The 21,788-nt window shown below is 39.0% G+C and overlaps 1 protein-coding gene across 1 annotated transcript; it reads left to right on the forward strand.

The window, feature by feature from the left end:
• Positions 1–1,641: 1,641 nt before the first annotated feature.
• elovl6l (ELOVL family member 6, elongation of long chain fatty acids like) lies at positions 1,642–21,220 on the forward strand. The gene is made up of 4 exons (XM_039768632.1): positions 1,642–1,825; positions 16,945–17,076; positions 18,370–18,521; positions 20,113–21,220. Exons 1-4 carry the CDS (start codon positions 1,725–1,727, stop codon positions 20,532–20,534), a joined length of 807 nt encoding a protein of 268 aa, XP_039624566.1. The 5' UTR covers positions 1,642–1,724; the 3' UTR covers positions 20,535–21,220.
• Positions 21,221–21,788: the final 568 nt, after the last annotated feature.

Raw genomic sequence — 21,788 nt, forward strand, 5'->3', positions numbered from 1 at the left:
TCAATACTGTACACAACCACCCTAATGAGAAGTCAAGTGACTGAGACCAAGACCCAGAAGTTGCAGATGGAGGTTAAACGTTGAGACGACTGTCCAGCACCTACAGTACCTCAACGGTCCGAAGCAGGGGCATCCCGGCTTGTTTGAGGGTCCATATACTGAGGAGCACATTGCACATTGTTTTGTTCAGATTGCTTCAGCCTAGCAAGAGTTATTTCAGAACATTCAGGGTCACCTTCAAGTGAATCTCCCTGTACTATATGATTGTAAAGAAAAAACTTCAACTTGAAAAATACTGAACTTCCTGTTTAAACTCGTGGTAGTAATAAATTTATATGAAAGGCCAACTACAGCCATTTTTACAACACTTCTATTATTCTGGACAGCATTTGTCAATTATAGGCAAATCACCCTGTTGTATTTAACAGTTGGCCCACTTTTGATGCACTGCACATGCTCCTTATGCCCCCTACATGCTGCTACCTCATTTCTGAAGCACACTGTGGGTTTCAAAATTAAGTGTCTGGTTTTTAGAAGATAGTAAAAAAAAGCAATGCTCTTAATAATTAACTAGCACAAGAAATTGGCTGTAATATCTCATATGATCTTTTGGAAACAACTGCTTTGAAAAAGTGTTAGGATTCTTTAATGCCGTACATAAAAATATTTTAAACAGTTCACACATGGTATATTTATTTGTCACTTGTAATCAAATTGATTTAATATACTGCAAAAACACAGCATTATACAACCATGTACACTCAAGGGCTGCCGCCCATCTTTACACAGTGTCATCCTTTCAATTTCTAAAACTGCTTTTTCCTGAACAGGGTCAATATGAAGACTGGAGCCTATCCCAGCAAGACTAGGGCGAAAGACAGGAACAAAATCAGGAAAGGGTGCCAGTCAATCGCTGGGTGAACACACACAACGGTCAATTCAGCATCAGCAATCCACCTAACCTGCATGCCTCTGGAAGGTAACCAGAGCAATCTCGATGAAAACAAGCAAACTCCACGCTGGGAGGACTCGGGTCATGAAACCTGCCTCCTCATTACCATACCACCTCTGCATTATTAATAAATATTATTTTAACTTCCACTTTCATTTAATGCACAAGGGAAAAGTTTACAATTTATCTTCTTCCTCGGGTTTTATCTGCCCTAGATCATCTAGTGAATTACTGCTGGGGCTGAACCAGAAGCTTTGCGGTTTACAGTCAAACACGTAAACCAATACCCAACGCTGCCATGTATCTCAGTGCAACCCTGTTCTTTTTTGTTTTAAGCCCTCTAACAGTATTTAGTTGATGTCTTAAATATTCGGTTTAAGATCATAACGTATGTAATTTAACAACAAAGTGCTACACCAGGAAAACGGGTGACACAGGCTATTCTTGTTTACTACCTTCTCTTCCGTAACGAAAGAAGAAATTACAGCTGATTTGATCAATTCGCCTTGCTCTTTCGTTTTGTTTTGTTTAATCGCCACTTTTTATTTAAAGGACGGCTTAAAAATAAAAACGGCGTTGAGATTTTTCTAGAACACATAAAATGGGCGGAAGAGAATTGAGCAATCGTCAGCCGGCGCAGACACAGGTGTGGAGCCTCTTCCTGGTGGGCGTGTCGCCATCGCCCCGCCCATCATTCTGTGTGAAGTGGCGCTGTAGAGAACGGCGAGTCCATTCATTCGGTAGTATTTCGCCGGTGAATGGTGCTTTCATAATGATGACCAACGAGAGTCACGACAGCTTGTCACAGTATGAGTACGACTTCGAACGTAGCTTCGACGAGCGAGAAGCCATCCAATGGATGCAGGAGAACTGGTGAGTCATATACAGGAGTGAAGAAGTGGAGTCCAGTCGCCCCCCCCCATTTTCTGGCACGTGCTATTTTCATCTTATAACGGCTAACTTTTTTGTCAGGTTGCCAAAAAAGTGTGATGGGACGATCGGGAAGTCACGTACGTGGGTCGTGCTGTGGGGTATTCATATTTAATAAGAATAAACCACTTGTTCGTTGCCCTTGAACTTTACCAACTTAAAAACTGTTAAATTATTCTTGTAAATAGCAAATTTAGCACGCACTTAAAACCTCAATCTGCAAAGGAAGTGATACGACTTAACGCAGGGATGAGAGGTAGTGTAGAGAAAAAATAGTACTGCTCGTTTTATTTAAGCGCAAGATGGATAATGCCGTCTCTCTGCCGAGATAGGCATGTGCTGCCTAGCTAGGGCGGGTGCTGTCAACGGCAGAGTATTTTATTTCCTGGATCTGGTCACTCCTTAATCGACTATGGGTAGCAGTAGAAAAAATAATTTGATAGTCTGGCCCTCTGATTTTTGGATGTCCTTGATTTGCTCCGATCGCAAAATTCTGAATTCTTAAGTGAATTCTCGTAACATACACAAGTAGTGAACAAAATAATGAATCGTAGCAACAGTAATTCCCTTCACATTCACGGACTGAGCCAGATTACAGTTCAAATCAACTTGAAATTTAATAACAGATGCACAATATAGAGTTAGGTATGGTCAAGTTATGTATACCAATATGTCTCTAACCCAGCGATGAATATGTTTATGGAGAATATTTTAAATCTTCTACATCTTATGCTTTTCCTTGTCCTCTGCTCCCTTTTTAAGTTTCATAAAACTGCAAATGACTTGCATGTACCTGACCAGATTTCTAGTGATTACATCTTCAGTGGCTTCAGAAGATAATCACTGAAACCGTCCAATGTCTTTAGCAATAAGAATGCTTCTTAGATACGTTATCTAGATTAAAAAAACAGGCAAGGACATATATATGCATAATAATAATGGAATTGGTTTCATTTGAGCCATCCTCAAGTCTAAAATCCATTTTTTTCTCGGGAATATCTAAACTGGAATATTAGAAATGTTTTTGAGATGTGTTGTTCCAGTGTACATAGGTACAAGGTTAGGTTAGTGGTGTGTCTATCTCTCATAGCTTCAGAAACTTGTAGTGTCACTATAAATTGATGTCTACTATGTGCATAGCTGACTTCATATCTGACTGAATTTCAGGCAAATGTAATTAGAGAAAGAACTTCCAAGCGTCACTTTTGGTTTTCTACTGCTGTAACTAATGTTTGCAAAATATATTTGCTGTTACGTTTTATTATTCAAGCCAGTTACTATATCTAATATTTGTAATCTTGTAAACTCAATAAAGTCTTTTGAAATTATGGTACTGTATTAAAAAATGATGCATTTTTCTTTAGAAACAGCATTTAACCTCATGAGTATTCACTAGCTTGTGATTTTGGTGGGAGCCGGTGAGATGTGAGCAGTAGTTTTGATTTAGGCGAAATGCCACTAAGTATCATGGACCTCTTTAGATTGTATGGTGTGCAGTGTACAAAAAATGTGTACAGTTTGATAAGGGCAGAAATATTAAGTATAGCTGTAGAAAATAATTTGTGCCATTAACTACATATACCATAATGCCAGTTTTCGTAAAGAGGACAGTAAAACCTGTAAATACATTATCTCCTGTTTTCTGGTCTTATAAAAAGAGGTTAATGTCTTGGTTTAACGCATTGGGAGTGTCCAATTCTGTTTCTAGGGTGGTTTGGGTCTGTGTGTTTTCTTATCTGATCAGGCATTACAAAGACTGTTTCTTACTTTTCAGAACCTAAATTTTGGATGAATGACTCTTGATAAAAAGCAGATAAATACATTCTTTCTATTAAATTTTGAGGAATGCAGATAGGAATGCTGCCTCCAGTCCCAAGGTTCCTCCTGTAGTTCTGGTGTTTCTGTTTAGTAGAATAGGGGTTTGAGGAAAGTAACCAGAAATCTTAAAATAAAAAAAGATGAATGGGAAGAAGAAACTAATTACTCATCACATGCATTTTTCTCATTCTTAAATCTGATTACTCCCAAGCAGGGACACAGGCACAGAATGTATCCCATCTTCACTGGGTGGAAGGCATGAAAATGCCCTGAAACGGGTAACAGTCCATTGGGGAGCTGCCACACCCACTTGGCCACCCACACTGAGGCCAAACTTAATTCACCAATGAACCTAACCTGCATGTCTTTAGGGATTGTGGAAGAAAAAAAAGAACCCTGTGATAAAACTGTAAACACTGGGAGAATATGCCACTCCAGATGGGCAGTATCTGGGTGGGGTACAAATCAAGATGCTAGATCAGTAAAGCAACAGAGCTAATGACTGTGCTACTGTCCCAACCTGCAGGCTTGTTGATGTGTGTATATTCCCCTTCTAGTATATTGGCTACCTGTAAAAACTACTGGACATAGCTTTATAACATCACCCACTTGTTCTGACAAAATATGCTTCTAAAAATGTAAACTATAACATCCCAGAATAATTCAAGAGTCCTTTGTTTCTAAGTGGCTGTTAGGTACCTGAGATAGGACATGTGCCTTCTTGTCAAGTTAAAGAGCCATTGTGCAGTTCTTTCTAAAAAAAAAATTTTATCTTTTAAATCTTTACAATCTGCCTTTTTGCCTGTATTGTTAGCAGACATGCCACCTGCTCTTCAGAAGAGGTCATCCACCTGAAGCCAAGAATGTTTGGTCCCAGCTAATACTTCGATGGAAGAATATATAGAAAAAGCAGGGGTGGCTGCTGTAAGAGGTGTTAGGGGCACTTACCCAGTGGTCTGTGTGTGGATTCCAATGTCCCAGTTCAGTGACATAGACATTCTGTAAATATGGCACTGTCCTTCAGATGAGATATAAAACTGAGGTTCTGGTATGCTGTGGTCATAAATATCCCTGGATATCTTTTGAAAAAAGTAGGGTTTATCCCCAATGTTCTGGCTAAATTGTCCATCACAGCCTTGTCCATCCTGGTCCTCTAATCATCCCCTGTCTGTAATTGGCTTTCTCTTTCACCCCTCCACCACGTAATAGCTAATGTGTGGTAAGTGAACTGGTGCTATACCTGCTGCTGTCACATAATCCAGGTGGATGCTACACATTGGTGGTGGTTGAAGTGGTTCCACTCTATCAATATAAAGAACTTTAACACTAGAATTACCAAAGCTTATAGAAAAACTCGTAAATCTGGCCCACCTTAAATCCACTCACACGTCTCCGTTCAGTGTCTTTTGTCTTGTAAATGTGTCAATAAGCCCAAGCAGCCTGCTGAACCACACCCCCTGCCCTACCGCTGCAGAAACTACAAAAAAACTCTCCCAACTGAAGGCTTGTTTGTCTGGGAGTCTGGTACATGGAGCTATATATGCTAAAAAATATATCGTTATTTGACGCACATGCATTTCATGTGTGTTCTGTGTCTACAAAGATTTATTGTCTACAAAGATTTATGTAAGAGTAAGCATGACAGAAATGTTGAACACATACCTAAAACACAAACTTTTTCCATGTTTTAGTACAAACAACAAAATTTTGACATGAAGTGTATAATATGTAGGGCTGCAATTAATGATTATTTTGGTAGTCGACTAATCGTTCAATTTGTTTTGCGATTAGTCACGATTATTTCATGCCTGACTATTTTGATGCCTGCGACCTTTGGTTGCACATCCTGTTCTGGGCTCCAGTGCATGTCTTACCTCATCTGCTCACATCTGTCCATCTATGTCACCCTAATGTCTCTGCATTAACATGATTAAAATTATTAATAATCAAATTAAAATAACCAGTGAAACATATGAATTTGAAAATAATCAGATGTTTTTATATTAGTGTGACCATCACAATAAAAAAGAAATAAATTAAACAATACAAACTAAAGCGCACATAGTCTTTAAACAAAAAAAGTGCATTTAACTTAACCAAGTACCGAGTATATTTGGCGACATACATTCATTGAACCCCGCAACCGGCTATATTTGCTTCACAGAGCAATTTGGAAGCACGCCGGAGCTGATCAGTCAGTGCCGTACATCCGTTGAGCAGCCAGCTGATGAGCACTGCCGAACCCGGCAGAACTGCAGCCTCACTGTCTCTGGGATTCAGCCGCTACACTAGACGAGCCTGCAGTCATTAGCGTTTATCTCTGCGTGTTTGCTTGCAGCCAGTTCAAGTGCAGTTGGTTTGGTGATTTACTGAATTTCATCAACTGGCTTCAGTTGCACCTTGAACATATAATAATAGATTGTTGCCGTAGTTTTTTTTTGTAGTTTTTACAGTTCATTTACAGTGTGTAAAATGATCAGTGTTGCAGTAATTGTGATGCTCTTTGCATGAGAAAAAATGTGTTCCATTAAAATTTCACATTTTCTTTTTGAATTGTGACGTTTACTTAAAAACTGCAGCTGAAAAGTATTTGGTGTCCAGGGGTGCATTAACCCTCAAGTATGTGTTGGTTTAAGGGTTAACTATCATTGTCGAAACCTTGATATACACATTATAGTATAATCTAACGTTAACACGTGACACTAACTTTACTCGCTAAAACTTACCTCTCAAGAGACGGTGGCATCACAGCTCCAGGATGCTTGCATTTCAGATGCTCATGCATCGCGGTGGTGCTACCGTGAAAAGAAAGCTCCGCTTTGCATAATCTGCATTAAACTTTTTTTTTCTTTTTTGGTGAAGTGCTCCCACACTTTAGAAAGTTTCTGTCTCAATTTTTTTCCATCACCTTCCCCCTCCTCTATCCGACTCACCATTGCAACCATGTTTATTTTTCTCTACATTCTTCTTCTAAGATGTTCTTCTTTGTTGGTAGGACTGTGTGCAGTCTTGACAAACAACAACAAACGATATTGCCCCCTGACGTTCATGTAATGCATTTCAGTTAAAAAAATCAATGTGGTTCTTTGTGACTGGAGCCTCTATTGAAGGTTCTGTTTATGACGCGTTGACGTCGTCAATTACGTTGACTAATTGTTGCAGCCCTAATAATGTGTGAAGACAGAAGTCCAAATATTAAATAAGCACTTTCACAAAAGGTACATATATAACAGAACAAGTGTGCTTTTATTCAAGACTATAATCGGAGAAAAAGAAATCGCGTTAGTGCTCGTCCTTGTAGTGACTGCTTTGGTAGTACAGCAGTTAGAGCTGCTGACTCCTATTCAAAAGCTCGCCGGTTCGAGTTTTCATGTGTCACAGAAAAAACATTTTGAGTAGTGAGCTGCTCTTACTGTTACTATTGTACAATAAAAACGTACATTTTTATTTGAGTCTGTAACAGCTGGTGTAAATGTGTTGTACTTGTAAAGGTTATCATTTTTTTATTCAGTTTTATTCTCCCAGTCGCATTCACGCTCACCCCAATCTGACACTGCTGTTTTCAAATAAAGACGAGCTGCAACAGTGGTGAACTCAGATCGGAGAAAGAGAACAGAAGCCCTGCCCGCAAGAAACGTCCAGTCGCATATAAGAACAACGCAGCTACACCAGGCGTAAAGGTGAAAGATGGCACCGTTTCAATGCAGGACGAGGTCCGGCGTCATCCTGTCAGCCAATCTGCCCCACACCTGTCCTTCAACAAAACAGCATGGCTTACAGAGCTCGCCAACGTATCGTGGAAACTCCTGTTTGTGATTATATTTAGTGATGGCATTTAGATAGATAGATACATAGGAAACATTTATATGTTACCTATATAAAAGCCAGATGGAATGTTATTTACCTTGATTTATTTACTTATCTTCCTATAGCGTAAAGTCACAAGTAGACTGCAGAGCGTCCTCTGTTTGATCAACACGGGCATGCTGACACAGTACATGTGTGCTGAAGTGACTTTAGCTGCAGGTGGAAGCTCCTGTTGCACCCTACGCAACTGTGTTTGAAAACATTGTGTTTTAGATATGTGTTCAACATTTCTGTCATGCTACACTTACATATATCTTTGTAGACACGTAACACACATGAAATGCATGTGCTCCAAATAACGATATTTTTTTAGCCTGTACAGCTCTAGGTACCTGACACCCTGAAAAACAAGACATGAGGTGAGAGGGATTTTTGCAGTTTCTGGAGCGGTGGGAGGATGGGATAGTAGGCTGCTTGCAACTTGGGCTTATCGACACATTTAAAAGGCAAAAGACGCTGAATGGAGACATACGAGCGGATTTAAGGTGGGCCGGATTTTCGAGTTTTTCATAAGCTTTGGTAATTCTAGTGTTATGTAGTGAGTGAAGCACTATATAAATTTAAAGGATTATTATTATTGTTTGTAATCTTCAAATCTCTCCACTAGCTTCTACTTGAAGTTAAAATCTGTCCTCAATGAGACTGAGTAGTGATTATTTTTCAGGTTTCTATTCTGCCGTGCCAATGGCCTAGCCTCTGATTCCTGCTACGCTGAACTTTTTGAAGTGAGATTGAAATAAATGGATTGAATGAATACTAAAAAGAGTCCATCATATTTTTTGTACAGGTGCTGTCTCCTCTGTGCCTTCTCTTTGTTTTCTGAGTGTCTTGAACTGCATTTATTAAATTGTTTTTATTATTGTTTCTGTTTAATGTCATGATGATGTTTGTAGGCTTATTTCAGTTACAGAATTATGTACATTACATAAAATAGTAATTTTTACTTTTGTGCCAAATTTTCTTGGATAAAAGTTTTCATAGTTTCATTCAATCTCTATATTTATAATGACCAATTCAAACACAGTAGACCTGGCTTATCACCATTTGACTAGTCCTTACTGGTCTGTGCTTAGAAATTGTGAATTTGTATAGATAAGCTTGTTTGTGGAATTGCACTTGCTTATAAAAGGATAAGGATTATTTGATATGTGTCACCTGTGTCATTTTTTTTAAATAACTAATTTACCAATGTGTTATATATATATATATATATATATATATATATATATATATATATATACTGCTCAAAAGAATTAAAGGAACACTTTTTAATCAGAGTATAGCATAAAGTCAATGAAACTTATGGGATATTAATCTGGTCAGTTAAGTAGCAGAGGGGTTGTTAATCAGTTTCAGCTGCTGTGGTGTTAATGAAATTAACAACAGATGCACTAGAGGGGCAACAATGAGATGACCCCCAAAACAGGAATGGTTTAACAGGTGGAGGCCACTGACATTTTTCCCTCCTCATCTTTTCTGACTGTTTCTTCACTAGTTTTGCATTTGGCTACAGTCAGTATCACTACTGGTAGCATTAGGAGATACCTGGACCCTACAGAGGTTGCACAGGTAGTCCAACTTCTCCAGGATGGCACATCAATACATGTCATTGCCAGAAGGTTTGCTGTGTCTCCCTGCACAGTCTCAAGGGCATGGAGGAGATTCTAGGAGACAAGCAGTTACTCTAGGAGAGCTGGAGAGGGCCATAGAAGGTCCATAACCCATCAGCAGGACCAGTATCTGCTCCTTTGGGCAAGGAGGAACAGGATGAGCACTGCCAGAGCCCTACAAAATGACCTCCAGCAGGCCACTGGTGTGAATGTCACTGACCAAACAACCAGAAAGACTTCATGAGGGTGACCCAAGGGCCCCATGTCCTCTAATGGGCCCTGAGCTCACTGCCCAGCAGCATGCAGCTCGATTGGCATTCGCCATAGAATACCAGAATTGGCAGATGCACCACTGGTGCCCTGTGCTTTTTACAGATGAGAGCAGGTTCACCCTGAGCACGTGACAAAAGTGAAAGGGTCTGGAGAAGCCATGGAGAACATTATGCTGCCTGTAACATCATTCAGATGAGCAGTTTGGTGGTGGGTTAATGATTGTCTGGGGAGACATATCCATGGAGGGTCACACAGACCGCTACAGGCTTGTCAAAGGCACCTTGGCTGCCATTAGGTATCAGGATGAAATCCTTGGACCCATTGTCAGACCCTATGCTGGTACAGTGGCTCCTGGTGCACGACAATTCCTGGCCTCATGTGGTGAGAGTATGCAGGCAGTTCCTGGAGGATGAAGGAATTGATACCATTGACTGGCCACCACACTTTCCTGACCTAAATCCAATAGAACACCTCTGGGACATTATGTTTTGGTCCGTCCAATGCCACCAGGTTGCACCTCAGACTGTCCAGGAGCTCAGTGATGCCCTGGTCCAGATCTGGGAGGAGATCCCCCACAACACCATCTGTCATCTCATTAGAAGCATGCACCGATGTTGTCAGGCATGTATACAAGAACACAGGGGCCATACAAAGTGCTGCGTACAATTTTGAGTTGCTGCAATTAAATTTTGGCAAAATGGACTAGCCTGCCACATAATTTTTTCACTCTGATTTTGGGGCGTCTTTGAATTCAGGGCTCTGTAGGTTGATCATTTTCATTTCCATCAAACGATGTGGCATCCTTTCATTCCTAACACATAACCCAGTCTATATCAGTATAGATATCCAGGAGGATTTCTTTTTCCCATTGAGATCTGATGTGTTTTCAAAGTGTTCCTTTAATTTTTTGAGCAGTTTATATATATATATATATATATATATATATATATATATATATATATATATATATATAATCAGGTGGAGAACGTTGTTTCTTGATGCGGAATGAATTGTCTGCATCTTAACTTCAGCAAAACCAAGAAACTGCTGTATTCAGAGAGTGGATTTAGAGGATGTGCACAACGACAAGTTCTTGGGGACCCACATCAATTACAGGTTGCAATGGTTTTGGAACACAGAGGAACTGTATAAGAAAAGGCAGAGCAGGCTCTTTTTCCTTAGGAGACTGTATTCCTTTAATGTGGGAAGTGTTATCCATCACACCTGCTACAACTCTGGAATGGTCAGTGTGTGCTGTGTTGGGCCTGTAACATCACTTCAGAAGAGGCCAAACGAATCAACAAGCTAATTAAAAGGTCAAGCTCAGTTATGGGATGCACTGTGGACCCCCTGGAGAGAATTAAAACAAAACTGAATGCTATTATAAACCATGGTGTACATCATTCTTTGACACATTAACACTGAGGACTTTCAGCCAATAAATAAACGTTTAAGCATAAGTGTGTGATTTAACACTATTGGAGCTCCTTTATACCAACAGCAATATGCCTGTGACTGTGTCTCTTCCTTTTTAATCATTCTGCTGTGTGTTCAGACCATTGTGTGTGTGTGTGTGTGTTTGTATTTATGTATCTTATCTCTTTATGTAGTTAAAAAGCTTCTGTTAAAAGGTAAATTTCCCCCTGGGGACAAATAAAGTTCTGTCTATCTGTCTGTCTATATTTTTAATTTGAGCACTCTTGCAGGTGACCAGGATTAGTTGTGTAGTAGTGCGTCCATGCCTTTTTGTACAAAAACATCGGTTTTAGAAATGAGGCAAGGCTGTTCAGTCTATCAAAACGGTTAGCTAATCTTACCAGTATCTTATTAATATATACAGTATATTAAATATCGTGAGAATTCTCAGATACAGAAAGGTTCTAGAGTGGCATGATGCATGATGCAGGATACAAGCAGCTTTTTTTTTGTAATGTGACTATAGTACCTGGGTTTGTTTGACTAATGAAAATGACATAGTCACAGTGAGTCAGATGTTCACTTTGAATTGCATACTTCAGTTGCCTGTAAATCTGCCCCTGTTGGCACACAGTGTTTGCCTCTTATCTTCTAGACAGTAAAGGTTAAGGTGAGTGAACTGTTGACTCTATGATGTGAATGCCAAGTTTTATTGGTGTATAGCCAATGCAATAACTATGCTGTTCTTTTATTGCTCTGTATATTTGGTAGTGAGATGAAAGGTAAGGGACATTGGTGATATTTATTTGAATGCGTTTTCATTGTGTTAGTTTTGTTCATTCCTGAGTTTTGTGTCTTTTGAACCACACTTTTATTGAATTTTTGTGCCTTTTCATCTCACCTCATGAGACTGGATACCAATGCAATTTCGTTATCTTGAACCAGAGCATTATGATCTGAATTTTAAAATGAAAACTGTGCATAAACCTCAAAGAAAGCATGATTAAAAGGGAGAAAATACATGTTACAATAAATAGAAAAATAAGTCCTAAGGGATATGTAGGTTAGTCTCTGTGTAACCTAAATGCACACAGCAGATGTCTGTCCAAAAAGTTACATTCTCATTGTTTCTTATCTTCCAGCAAATATTTTTCTCCAACTCGACCTAGCAGAGAACAATTAAATATTATATACTGTAAATATTATATAACCTGGTCATGGGGCTTATTTCTAGGGCTATCACAGTATAGTGCGCTATAATTGCTTTTACCAAGCCTTGATAGATCTATGCAGAATGTTTGCTGTAAATTCTACTGTAATCTCCAGAGCAGGGAGGGCTCGTCTATTGTGTAAGCCACATCAAGCCAACAATTCCCTAATTGGCTCACCTCTGCCATATTCTTAGTTGAGGGACTAGAAGTTACAGAATGCCCTTCAATAGTTAAAAATCTCTTACAAAGGTGGGGAAAAGTTCACAAAGCGCCAGAGCTGGATGTGTTCTTTCCCTTTTTTTTGGTTAGCTCTAAAGCCTTGGCCTTATATGAGACATGAATATGCATTTGACTCTTATTATCATTGACTATACTGGATATTATTCGTAAAACTGTGTATGTGTAATCAATGGTGCACTTTATATAATGTTGTCTTTAGTAAACCCCATCATTATCTTTTAACATTGCATAGCAATTCACAAGGATACTAACAGTTCACAGATGTACAACATTTGTGAAGTGGGACATTACAGTAAAACCACCAAAGTTTTGTTGAGAAGCATAAAATCTGAAAATCATTTTGTTGACCAAGGGAATACACTGGTCACAGAGAAAGTGTTGGGCCCCCAACTGGGTCGCTTCTTTAAATATTTGCACAGTACTTAAACAGAGACAGGTGCTCGATGGCACATCCAATAAAGCAAAAGGTGGAGTGGTTGCTCTGAGGCTAGAGATCTGCACTGCTAGAGATTTGCACTGGCAATCGGAAGGTTGCTGGTCCGAATCCTGTAAATGCCAAAAGGGACTCTGCTCTGTTGGGTCCTTGAGCAAGGCCCATAACCTGCAATTGCTGAGTGCTTTGAGTAGTGAGAAAAGTGCTATATAAATGCAAATAATTATTATTATTAAAAGAAAAAGAAAGGTTAACTATAAATTAAACAAGAGGCTTCTTCAGTCTTTTCTCGGGTGTGTCAATTTCCGGTAGAAGCTCCAGTCATCTGTCTGCTCTCTCCTGAATGAAGCGTGCCATGCCATGAGAGTCTCATTTTTATAGCAGAGGAACAGCAAGAGGCGGAGTAATTTTCACTCCGTTGCCAGTTTCTCAGGACTGTGGGGGAAAAGGGAGATGCTAAACATCAGTGACCAGGCCCCCTTGTGTCCCAGAGTGGTAGTGCTTACCTCAGATGAACCCAGAAGGCAATCCTCAAATGTGCATGCTTAACATTACACATACTGTACCATAATACATCTGTTTGAATTTGGTGGCAAAAGCCGCTTTTTAAGTTTGTTTTAAATGTTGAGACTGAATAAGACTAGAGGACCGATTTCAAAAAAGAATACCGGATGTCGTTTCTAAATCTAAACTACAGATTTTACAGAATCTCTTGTTGCATTTTTTTTTTTTTTTTGACGATGATTGACTTTTCAATTATGTATTTTAATTTGGGGAAAGATTATGCGCAGTAGTGTAATTGGTGCAACATGGCAAGTCTTTCCTACTAGTCTTTCAGTGGCACCTGGGGCCTCATGTATAACGCCATGCGTGGAATTCACATTATAACATGGGGTACGGACAAAGGCGGAAATGTGCTTATGCACAAAAAAATCCAGATGCATAAATCTGTTGCGTACGCCAACTTCCATGTTTTTCCGCTACATAAATCCTGGTCAATGTGAAAAATAACGCATGTGCACGTGCCTGCTGTCCCGCCCCAATTCCTCCCAGAATTACACCTCTTTGAATATGCAGATCAATATAAATAGCCCTTAAAGTCAGCCTTCTGTGAAAAGTCAATGGTAAAAGCAAGAGGGAAAATAGAAGAATTTCAGCGAATACCAAGTGGAGGCAAAGAAAAACATACTATTTGTTGGTTTATACAGTGGTATAAACAATAAAAGGAAGTTGATTAAATAACATAGCATGTCGGAGAAACTCGAAAGCTCAAGTTCACAAAGTCGCATGGTGCCCGAAATAAAAAAGAAGTTGTCAGATATCAGTTGCCGTGAAAAGGCAAGTCGTAGCCCACCATCTGAGTGTCATATGAAAGCTTATTAGGGTACAGAGAAAAAAAATTGGCACACAGTGGGGAAAAAAGCACGAAATGTCAAATTAAATCTCTAAATTTCCACTTTAATCACATAGTTTATTTTGTCATTAAAGTAGAACATCATAAACTTCATCTTAAAATCGTTTAATTTACTAGTTTCTCAATCCCATTGTAACTAAAGTAACATGTTAAACGCTTTGTTTTGTATTTAATCTTCTATGTGCTCTATGTGTGTGAATCATTACGTGCTTTCGGGCTTTCTCTTCCTCCGACAGGACACAGAATCCATTACATTTGTGATATTACAGCTCTCTGAATAATTAAAATACTGAGATGTATATGTAATATCATTTTCATGATGATAGGAGTTAAAGCATATTATTAAGCATGGGAACTTAGTGGCGCAGTGATTGTTCATGTCTCACACAAGATGCTTGCTGTGCCGTGCGCTACCTTTGATGAAATACTTTATTGTAGCAGTACTGTCTCTTTCAAACGTACTAACCTCCAATTCCTGTCCTTACTTTTATTTCTCCAAATACCCAATCGCCACACTCTGTAATAGATATTAACACATCAGCTCTGTAATAGATGTTAAGCCATCTGTAAGCTTAGAATGCCGATTCTTCAGAACATTTAAGGAACATCGAAATATCTTTGTATTACGTGTTTAATTATTCTGTCCATCTATCCTTCCAGTGGCGCATAAGCACCAGCAAGAATACAGTGCGAGGCAGGAACAATCCGTGAACAGTGCGCCAGTGGCTCGTTAGCACTGCGGCACCGTGTAATTAAAGTTAAATTAAAGTTTTATCTGTATAATATAATAAACCGTGTCCTCACATGTTTAATTATTAACAATATAGATATTTTTAAATGAAGTTAGTTTTATCTGTATAACATAAACATATTTTGCTGCATTTCATCTTAAAAATGATATTGTCATCATATGTAAATACGCACTTTATAAAATGGCTCAGTTTGTTCAGTATTATAACTGTAGTGCAAGTTTACAGTGAGGTGATTGTACTAATAAGTACAAACAGTTCTACAAGGAGCACTTGATGGACTGATTGAGTGTTCTTGGGATGAAACTGTTTCTGAACTGTGAGGTCAGTACAGGAAAGGCTCTGAAGCGTTTCTCATATGACAGCAGTTCAATAGACAGCATGGCTGAGGCAGCGTGTACTTGATGCTGTATACTGACAATTCTCTTTCCAATCAGCTGCTGTACAGCTGTGATTCACACTTTGATACAGTGATATAAATACTCTGAGTGGTTCAGTGAGAGTAATATGGAAAAAGTTGATTCGAGGTGCAGTGAGAATAATAACGCTAAAGCAGTTATGGTATTTGGAATAGTTTGACCATTCTGTGGACCATTATATTGTTACAGGTTAGTTACAATCGGATGCATTAAATTAATAAACAGTATGCGGTTAATCTCAGTGTATTTATAAAGCCGTGTCCGGGACGTGGATCTAAAAAAGAAAGGATACCCACACAGGAACAGTAGCACTGCTTTGACGCTGGGTGCCGCCAGTCTGCAAAACCGAGCAGAGAACTTGCGTACGACAGGGTATGAGCTACTATGGAAATGTGCGTGGCTTTACGCCAAGTTTAGGTTTTATACATTGTGATTTGAATGTGGAAATGTTTTTACGCAACATTTTTGTGCATACGCACCATTTCTACATGTGGCCCCTGGTAAATATTTTGTACTCGAAAACTGCAAGTAAGCATTTTCAAGTTTCACTTTGTAATAGTAACCCACCCATGTTCAAAAACTGTACAAATTTGCATTGGCCTGGAGTTATGTAATTTATTTTGAATCAATACTTGATGCTTTATAAAGCATACAAACCTGAAAATTAACATGGTGGCATAATAGGTATAGTTAATCTGTGCTGGCTTAGGTGCCATCTATTTGACATGTTTTCTCTTTGTACATATAGGTCTGTCCAGGGAACGTTGACTTTCTTTCAAATCTTAAAAACAAAATTAAGGCTAAATAAATATTAAGGCTAAATTGGCCTAGTAGGTACGTACATGACTGTGCCTTGCAATATAATTCTGACCGCTGCAGTTGGCTGCTGATTTGCCCTTATTCCTATCAGGATTAGTTCCTTTTCCACACAACTCTTAACTGGATGTGCAAGTTCAGAAGATGAATGTATAACAAGGGAGGAGACATTTTATAGGTACATTTATTTTTCATTTTAACAATAATTAGTTACTACAAAAGAACAAGTTAAAAATAAAAAGATAAATTATGTGTTTTTTTAATATCTCTGAAAGAAACAAAGCGTTTATCAGTTTTTATAATAGTGTCAAAACCTACAATTAGTAGGCATGCACTAATTTTTTTAAGTGCAACAAACCCCCACCCTCAGAATGGAAACATTTTCTGTATGTGGGTCAATCACCGGGATTTATGTGATTTTTATGGTGCCCTATATTTTCTGCCTCATGGAATACAACTGGTTTGCACACTGAGTAAAGGCTGGGACCTAGCTAGATTGTGTGTTTCACATTTACTCTGCATCCTTGAACCCTTTCTTCTAGTAGGCAGAAGATGCCTGGAGCTGTCACTTGTACAGCAGCTACTGGCTTATTTAACTTTCTTTTGAACTGAAAATGTAGAATGTTGCAAACTTCAGATTGGATGTAAAATAGATTGTCTGAAGTCATGTATGGATATGGACAGAATAATGAACTTGAGCAATCCTTCTTTGCCAGCTTGGGGAGATTTGTATTTAAGACTTAAAGGTATGGTTTCTGCACAGTATTTATTTATATCTGTGTCTTTTTTTTTAAAGGAGCAAATCCTTTCTTTTCTCTGCTGTCTATGCTGCTGTGATTTTTGGAGGTCAACATTTCATGAAAGAGAGGCAGAAAATGGAGTTACGCCGACCCCTTGTGATATGGTCTCTTAGCCTGGCGGTCTTCAGGTAAGTTGCTTAGGATTTATTTTCTTGTAATTGGTGTTAGACAATACCACTAGGAACATCTCTGGATCCTTTTTATTTGACCAGCTGATATCATATATTATGCCCAGCACATGTATCTACAACCCATTATTCCACTTTTAGAAGCATTAAGGTTGTTGAGTAGATCTGTCACACTGGGTCTGCTTGACTGTTATGGCCTTCCGGCCATCCCTTACACCTCTTGTGTTTGAAGCCTGAATTTGTTTTGTGATGCCATGGTAACAGTACAGTGCAGAAGAGTGCTTTACCAAGGTTGCCACAACGGATAATATTTATATGGCAACTTGTGTGAAAGGCTTTGTTGCCACATTTTGCATAGAAAAGTAGCATATATTCTCTCTTCCATTTTTCATTTAAGCCCTGTGGCTTTATAGACTGTGAAACACTGGATAATTTGCTGCCACTCCTTAATTAATGGCTCTGGATATACAGGAACAGAGAGGTGTGTGTGTGTTTGCCCTGTGATAGGCAAAAGCCCTATCTAGGGTTTGTTCATACCTTGCACCCTATGGTAGCTGGGATAGGCTCCAATGATCCCTGTGACCTTGGTCTGGATTTAACAGGTTGGAAAAGGACATGATATGTGCAATCAAAAATTTTGTGTTTAATGTGTGTAATTAATTTAGACCAGTTTGCATTAATCTGTGTTTACTCTGACATTAAACACAAACATTTTGTGTTTACTAGAATCAAAAATGCCAAATTATTTCCATTGTGATTCAGTGTCGTAAAATAATAAAATGTGAAAAGTTATTAGAGAGTGAATACTTTTTATTGGTATTGTATATGGGCGGCACGGTGGTGCAGTGGGTAGCGCTGCTTCCTCGCAGTTAGGAGACTCGGGTTCGCTTCCTGGGTCCTCCCTGCGTGGAATTTGCATGTTCTCCCCGTGTCTGCGTGGGTTTCCTCCCACAGTCCAAAGACATGCAGGTTCGGTGGACTGGTGATTCTAAATTGTCCCTAGTGTGTGCTTGGTGTTTGTGTGTGTCCTGCAGTGGGTTGGCACCCTGCCCGGGATTGGTTACTGCCTTGTGCCCTTTGTTGGCTGGGATTGGCTCCAGCAGACCCCCATAACCCTGTGTTCAGATTCAGCGGGTTGGAAAATGGATGGATGGTATTGTATATCTGCCAATGACATATCTATCTATCTATCTATACAGTATATCTAAAATTATGATCAATGAAAGCTATTTCACTGTGTTTTTATTTTCAATTACTAAAACTGTTATTGAACCTTTTTCTGCCTCTCTACAGCATAGTGGGTGCCTTACGATCTGGAAAATACATGCTGCACATACTGAACACAAGTGGCTTCAAGCAATCGGTTTGCGACCAGAGCTTTTATAATGGCCCTATCAGCAAGTTCTGGGCGTATGCATTTGTGCTGAGCAAAGCCCCGGAATTAGGTGAGAATCTGGAAGTGAATTAGCATTGCCAAAATGCTAGGAACTAAATCTTTGTAAGTTTGTGCTTGTCTGGGTGCTTTTGTGTGTCCTGTTTCATACAGTGCAGTTGTGCACAGCTAGAATGGCACTATATGAATTGAAAATCAACTGAGTAGTGTTGTCAAAAATATATTTTATAGATAAATGTTGATCCTGAAATGTAAAACTATACAATACTCATTTTCCACAGCAAATGTGAGGTGCCCATTCCTTGTCTTGATCACCAATTTTGCAGCCAAAATACAGATGATAAGAGCAGTCATCCAACGTCTCTGAGGCGCAAGTGTATATTCACCATTGATATAGCAGAATGTATCGCGGCTGTTACGACATTGACAAGACATATCGCCCGACACTAAAACGTTTAAGGCATCAAGCTTACTTACTGTTATATTGCTACAGATACTATACTTTACTATACCGATACTATACATACACACTGACTATCTATATAAACCAAATGAGCAGGATCGGTTTATGCAAGCCACCTTTATAGCATGCTGAGACTGCATCAAGCTTGTTCAGACGTGTCCAGCATGTCAACTTCCACAGAACAGCTTCCAACCTGGCCTGATTCAATGCCTAGACATGCCCAGGCTGCAGAAACCGTTGTTGATAAGTCACTTACAGGAGCAAAAATGTTTGAATACGAATATAAGAAAAAATCATGACAGAAGTGAAGATTTCTCTGGAACAGTACGTGATGGGTAAATTGTGAAGTGATATTCGTGATCAGCACCCTAAAAATTTATAAGAAACACCCAACAGTGTTCAAGAAGCCAAAACTTTGTTGTGCAGTGTTTTATATTCTGTAATGAGATCTTATCAACAACAACTTGTGTAAATGCAGTATGATATAAGCATAGGAAAAAAATACAGTATAATAATAATGCCAAGAATTTAATTCTTTACGCCCAAGAACTTAATGCAAAGACATTTAAAAGACAAACTATTAAAACAGGCATTCATTCTCAAATGTTTACTCGGGTGTTTTCCATTCAGGTGTCAAGCAGAAGTTTGAAAGTTCTTGCTTGGGTTGAAGAAGGAGTCGCTATGAAAAAGTCTGGAAAGCGCTGCTTCAGTCTAGAGTAATTTAACTGGAGACTGCACTCTTTCTCCATTTTATTGATTCGTAAATGTATGGCAGTGTCGGAGGCTTTTCAACAAGTGCACTAGCTCAAAAACAAAATTGTTTTCATTCCTGTAAAGTTTTTAAACTGTTGTTGACGTTTATAAAAGGCAGCCGTGCTGTTCTTTTTGGCATTTTATTGACTTTTGAATATATGACAGTTATATAGGCTTTTGAACAAGTGTACTCCCTTTGGAGGAGTCTCCTTACTGATTTTTAATTTAGATTTTTAAGTCTGCTTGTGTTTTCTCACCTTGGCCTCACTGCATCGCATATATATGTGATATTGAATACTTTGCAAAGTACTGAGGTTGTAAATTTGAGTATCATGATGACCTGCAACTGAGTGTATGTGTTGTATGATCCTTGCTTGTTCCAGTTTGAGTGACGTCTCCTAACTTGTTTCTTCATCATCTTTTGCAGGTGACACTGTGTTCATTGTGTTGCGAAAGCAGAGGCTAATTTTCCTGCACTGGTATCATCACATTACGGTGCTGCTGTACTCCTGGTATTCCTACAAAGACAAGGTGGCTGGGGGCGGCTGGTTCATGACCATGAATTTCATAGTGCATGCTGTGATGTACAGCTACTATGCAGCTCGTGCAGCAGGAGTACGTGTGCCAAGGTCCTGTGCCATGGTTGTTACCTCCATGCAGATTTCGCAGATGGTCATGGGTATAACAGTCAGTGGAATGGTCTTTCTCTGGATGGGAGAAGGAGATTGCCACTCATACCCGGACAATGTGTTTTTGGCATCTTTAATGTACCTCAGTTACTTGATACTCTTTGCATCCTTTTTCTACCAGACCTACCTCAAGGATAGAAGCAAAGTGAAGAAATCCTGAGCAGTGCAGCTAGAATCAGCATTTAGGGTGGGCAGGTCATATTGCAAAGGCTTCAGTGGGAATGAGTGAGTGTGTATATATTTAAGTATGTGTCTGCCTATATGTGGTTTAATGTGACAGACTACTGAGAAAAAGTTGAACGGGCAGGGATTCCAGATCCCCTTGTGTGATTGAACTCTGGCTTGCTTATATGTGCATGTTTGATTAAAGGACTCTTTGTTAAAACTAAAGTTCATATTTTCTTTTGAACATGTTCGTTGTCTAGGAAAGGAGAGCAGTGATGCTTATGCTACCTTTCCAGATCCTAGTCTTTTAGGAGATTATTGTTCTAGAGAGTCAGACTGAATCAATATTGTTTCTTCCTTTTTTTTTTGTTTTCCAATTTTGGCAGCTCTCCTCTGTTGACTTGGCTTTAAAATCTGCTGTCCAATTAAGGCAACACCTAATGCTCAAAATGGGCCTTACTGTAATTGGTTACCTCAGATTTACTATTTAACATCAGTAATTTTTCAACTGCTTTGCTGCTTTATGTGCGACATACTTAAGTCAAAGCTAAGCAAATGGAGAAGGAGCTAAATGTAGTAGTAAATGGCAGGATAGAATATGCATGTCTCCTGTACTGTGATTACTCGACTGTCTTTCACATGCCTTGCAGCCAAACAACTGTTCAAGGTATATCATGTAAACACCCAAAAAAACCTGCAACTTTAGCATTTCTAGAAGAGATCAGAGTAAGCGCTGGCAATGCTTACATTGAAGCAGAAAAAACTGGTCAGGGTTTTACATTTTTAAAATTCCATTTACTGTATGTTCCTCTCTTAAATGCAAAATGTTAAGTTTTTTTTTTTTTGTTAAATACAGATACTTTAAAATATAGTTTGCCTTATTCAAGGGAAAACTTTAAATATTGAGTTAGGAGTTTCAAAATATCAAGGATAAAAATCATATCAAATGTTTTGTAGGAAAAAATGAGGTAGAAGGAGGCTAGTTGGAAATAAAAAATATTCTGTTTTCCGGCTCTTTCATATTCTAACATGTTTGTCATCAAATCGGGATCTAAACATGAGTAATCTTTGTGCAAGAGCAAAAAATGAAATAAAATTCCAAAATGTTGAGGCTTGATAGGCAGCTATACGTTGAGCGCACATTTATCACTTCCCGGTGCCCATATGTGACTGTGCTTTTACATTTGGAAGAAATATTGTTATTTCTTCTGAGTTTGCTCCTTGTTCCTGGTGAAGACTTCAGCTCCCT

The sequence above is a fragment of the Polypterus senegalus genome, chromosome 1 (assembly GCF_016835505.1).
Source record: "Polypterus senegalus isolate Bchr_013 chromosome 1, ASM1683550v1, whole genome shotgun sequence".
Lineage (NCBI taxonomy): Eukaryota > Metazoa > Chordata > Cladistia > Polypteriformes > Polypteridae > Polypterus > Polypterus senegalus.

Coding starts and splice junctions, on each gene's coding strand:
- elovl6l (XM_039768632.1), top strand. CDS start 1,725: ATGATGACCAACGAGAGTCACGACAGCTTGTCACAGTATGAGTACGAC. Junction 1,826..16,944: donor CAATGGATGCAGGAGAACTG/GTGAGTCATATA, acceptor TTTTTTTTAAAG/GAGCAAATCCTTTCTTTTCT. Junction 18,522..20,112: donor GAGCAAAGCCCCGGAATTAG/GTGAGAATCTGG, acceptor CATCTTTTGCAG/GTGACACTGTGTTCATTGTG.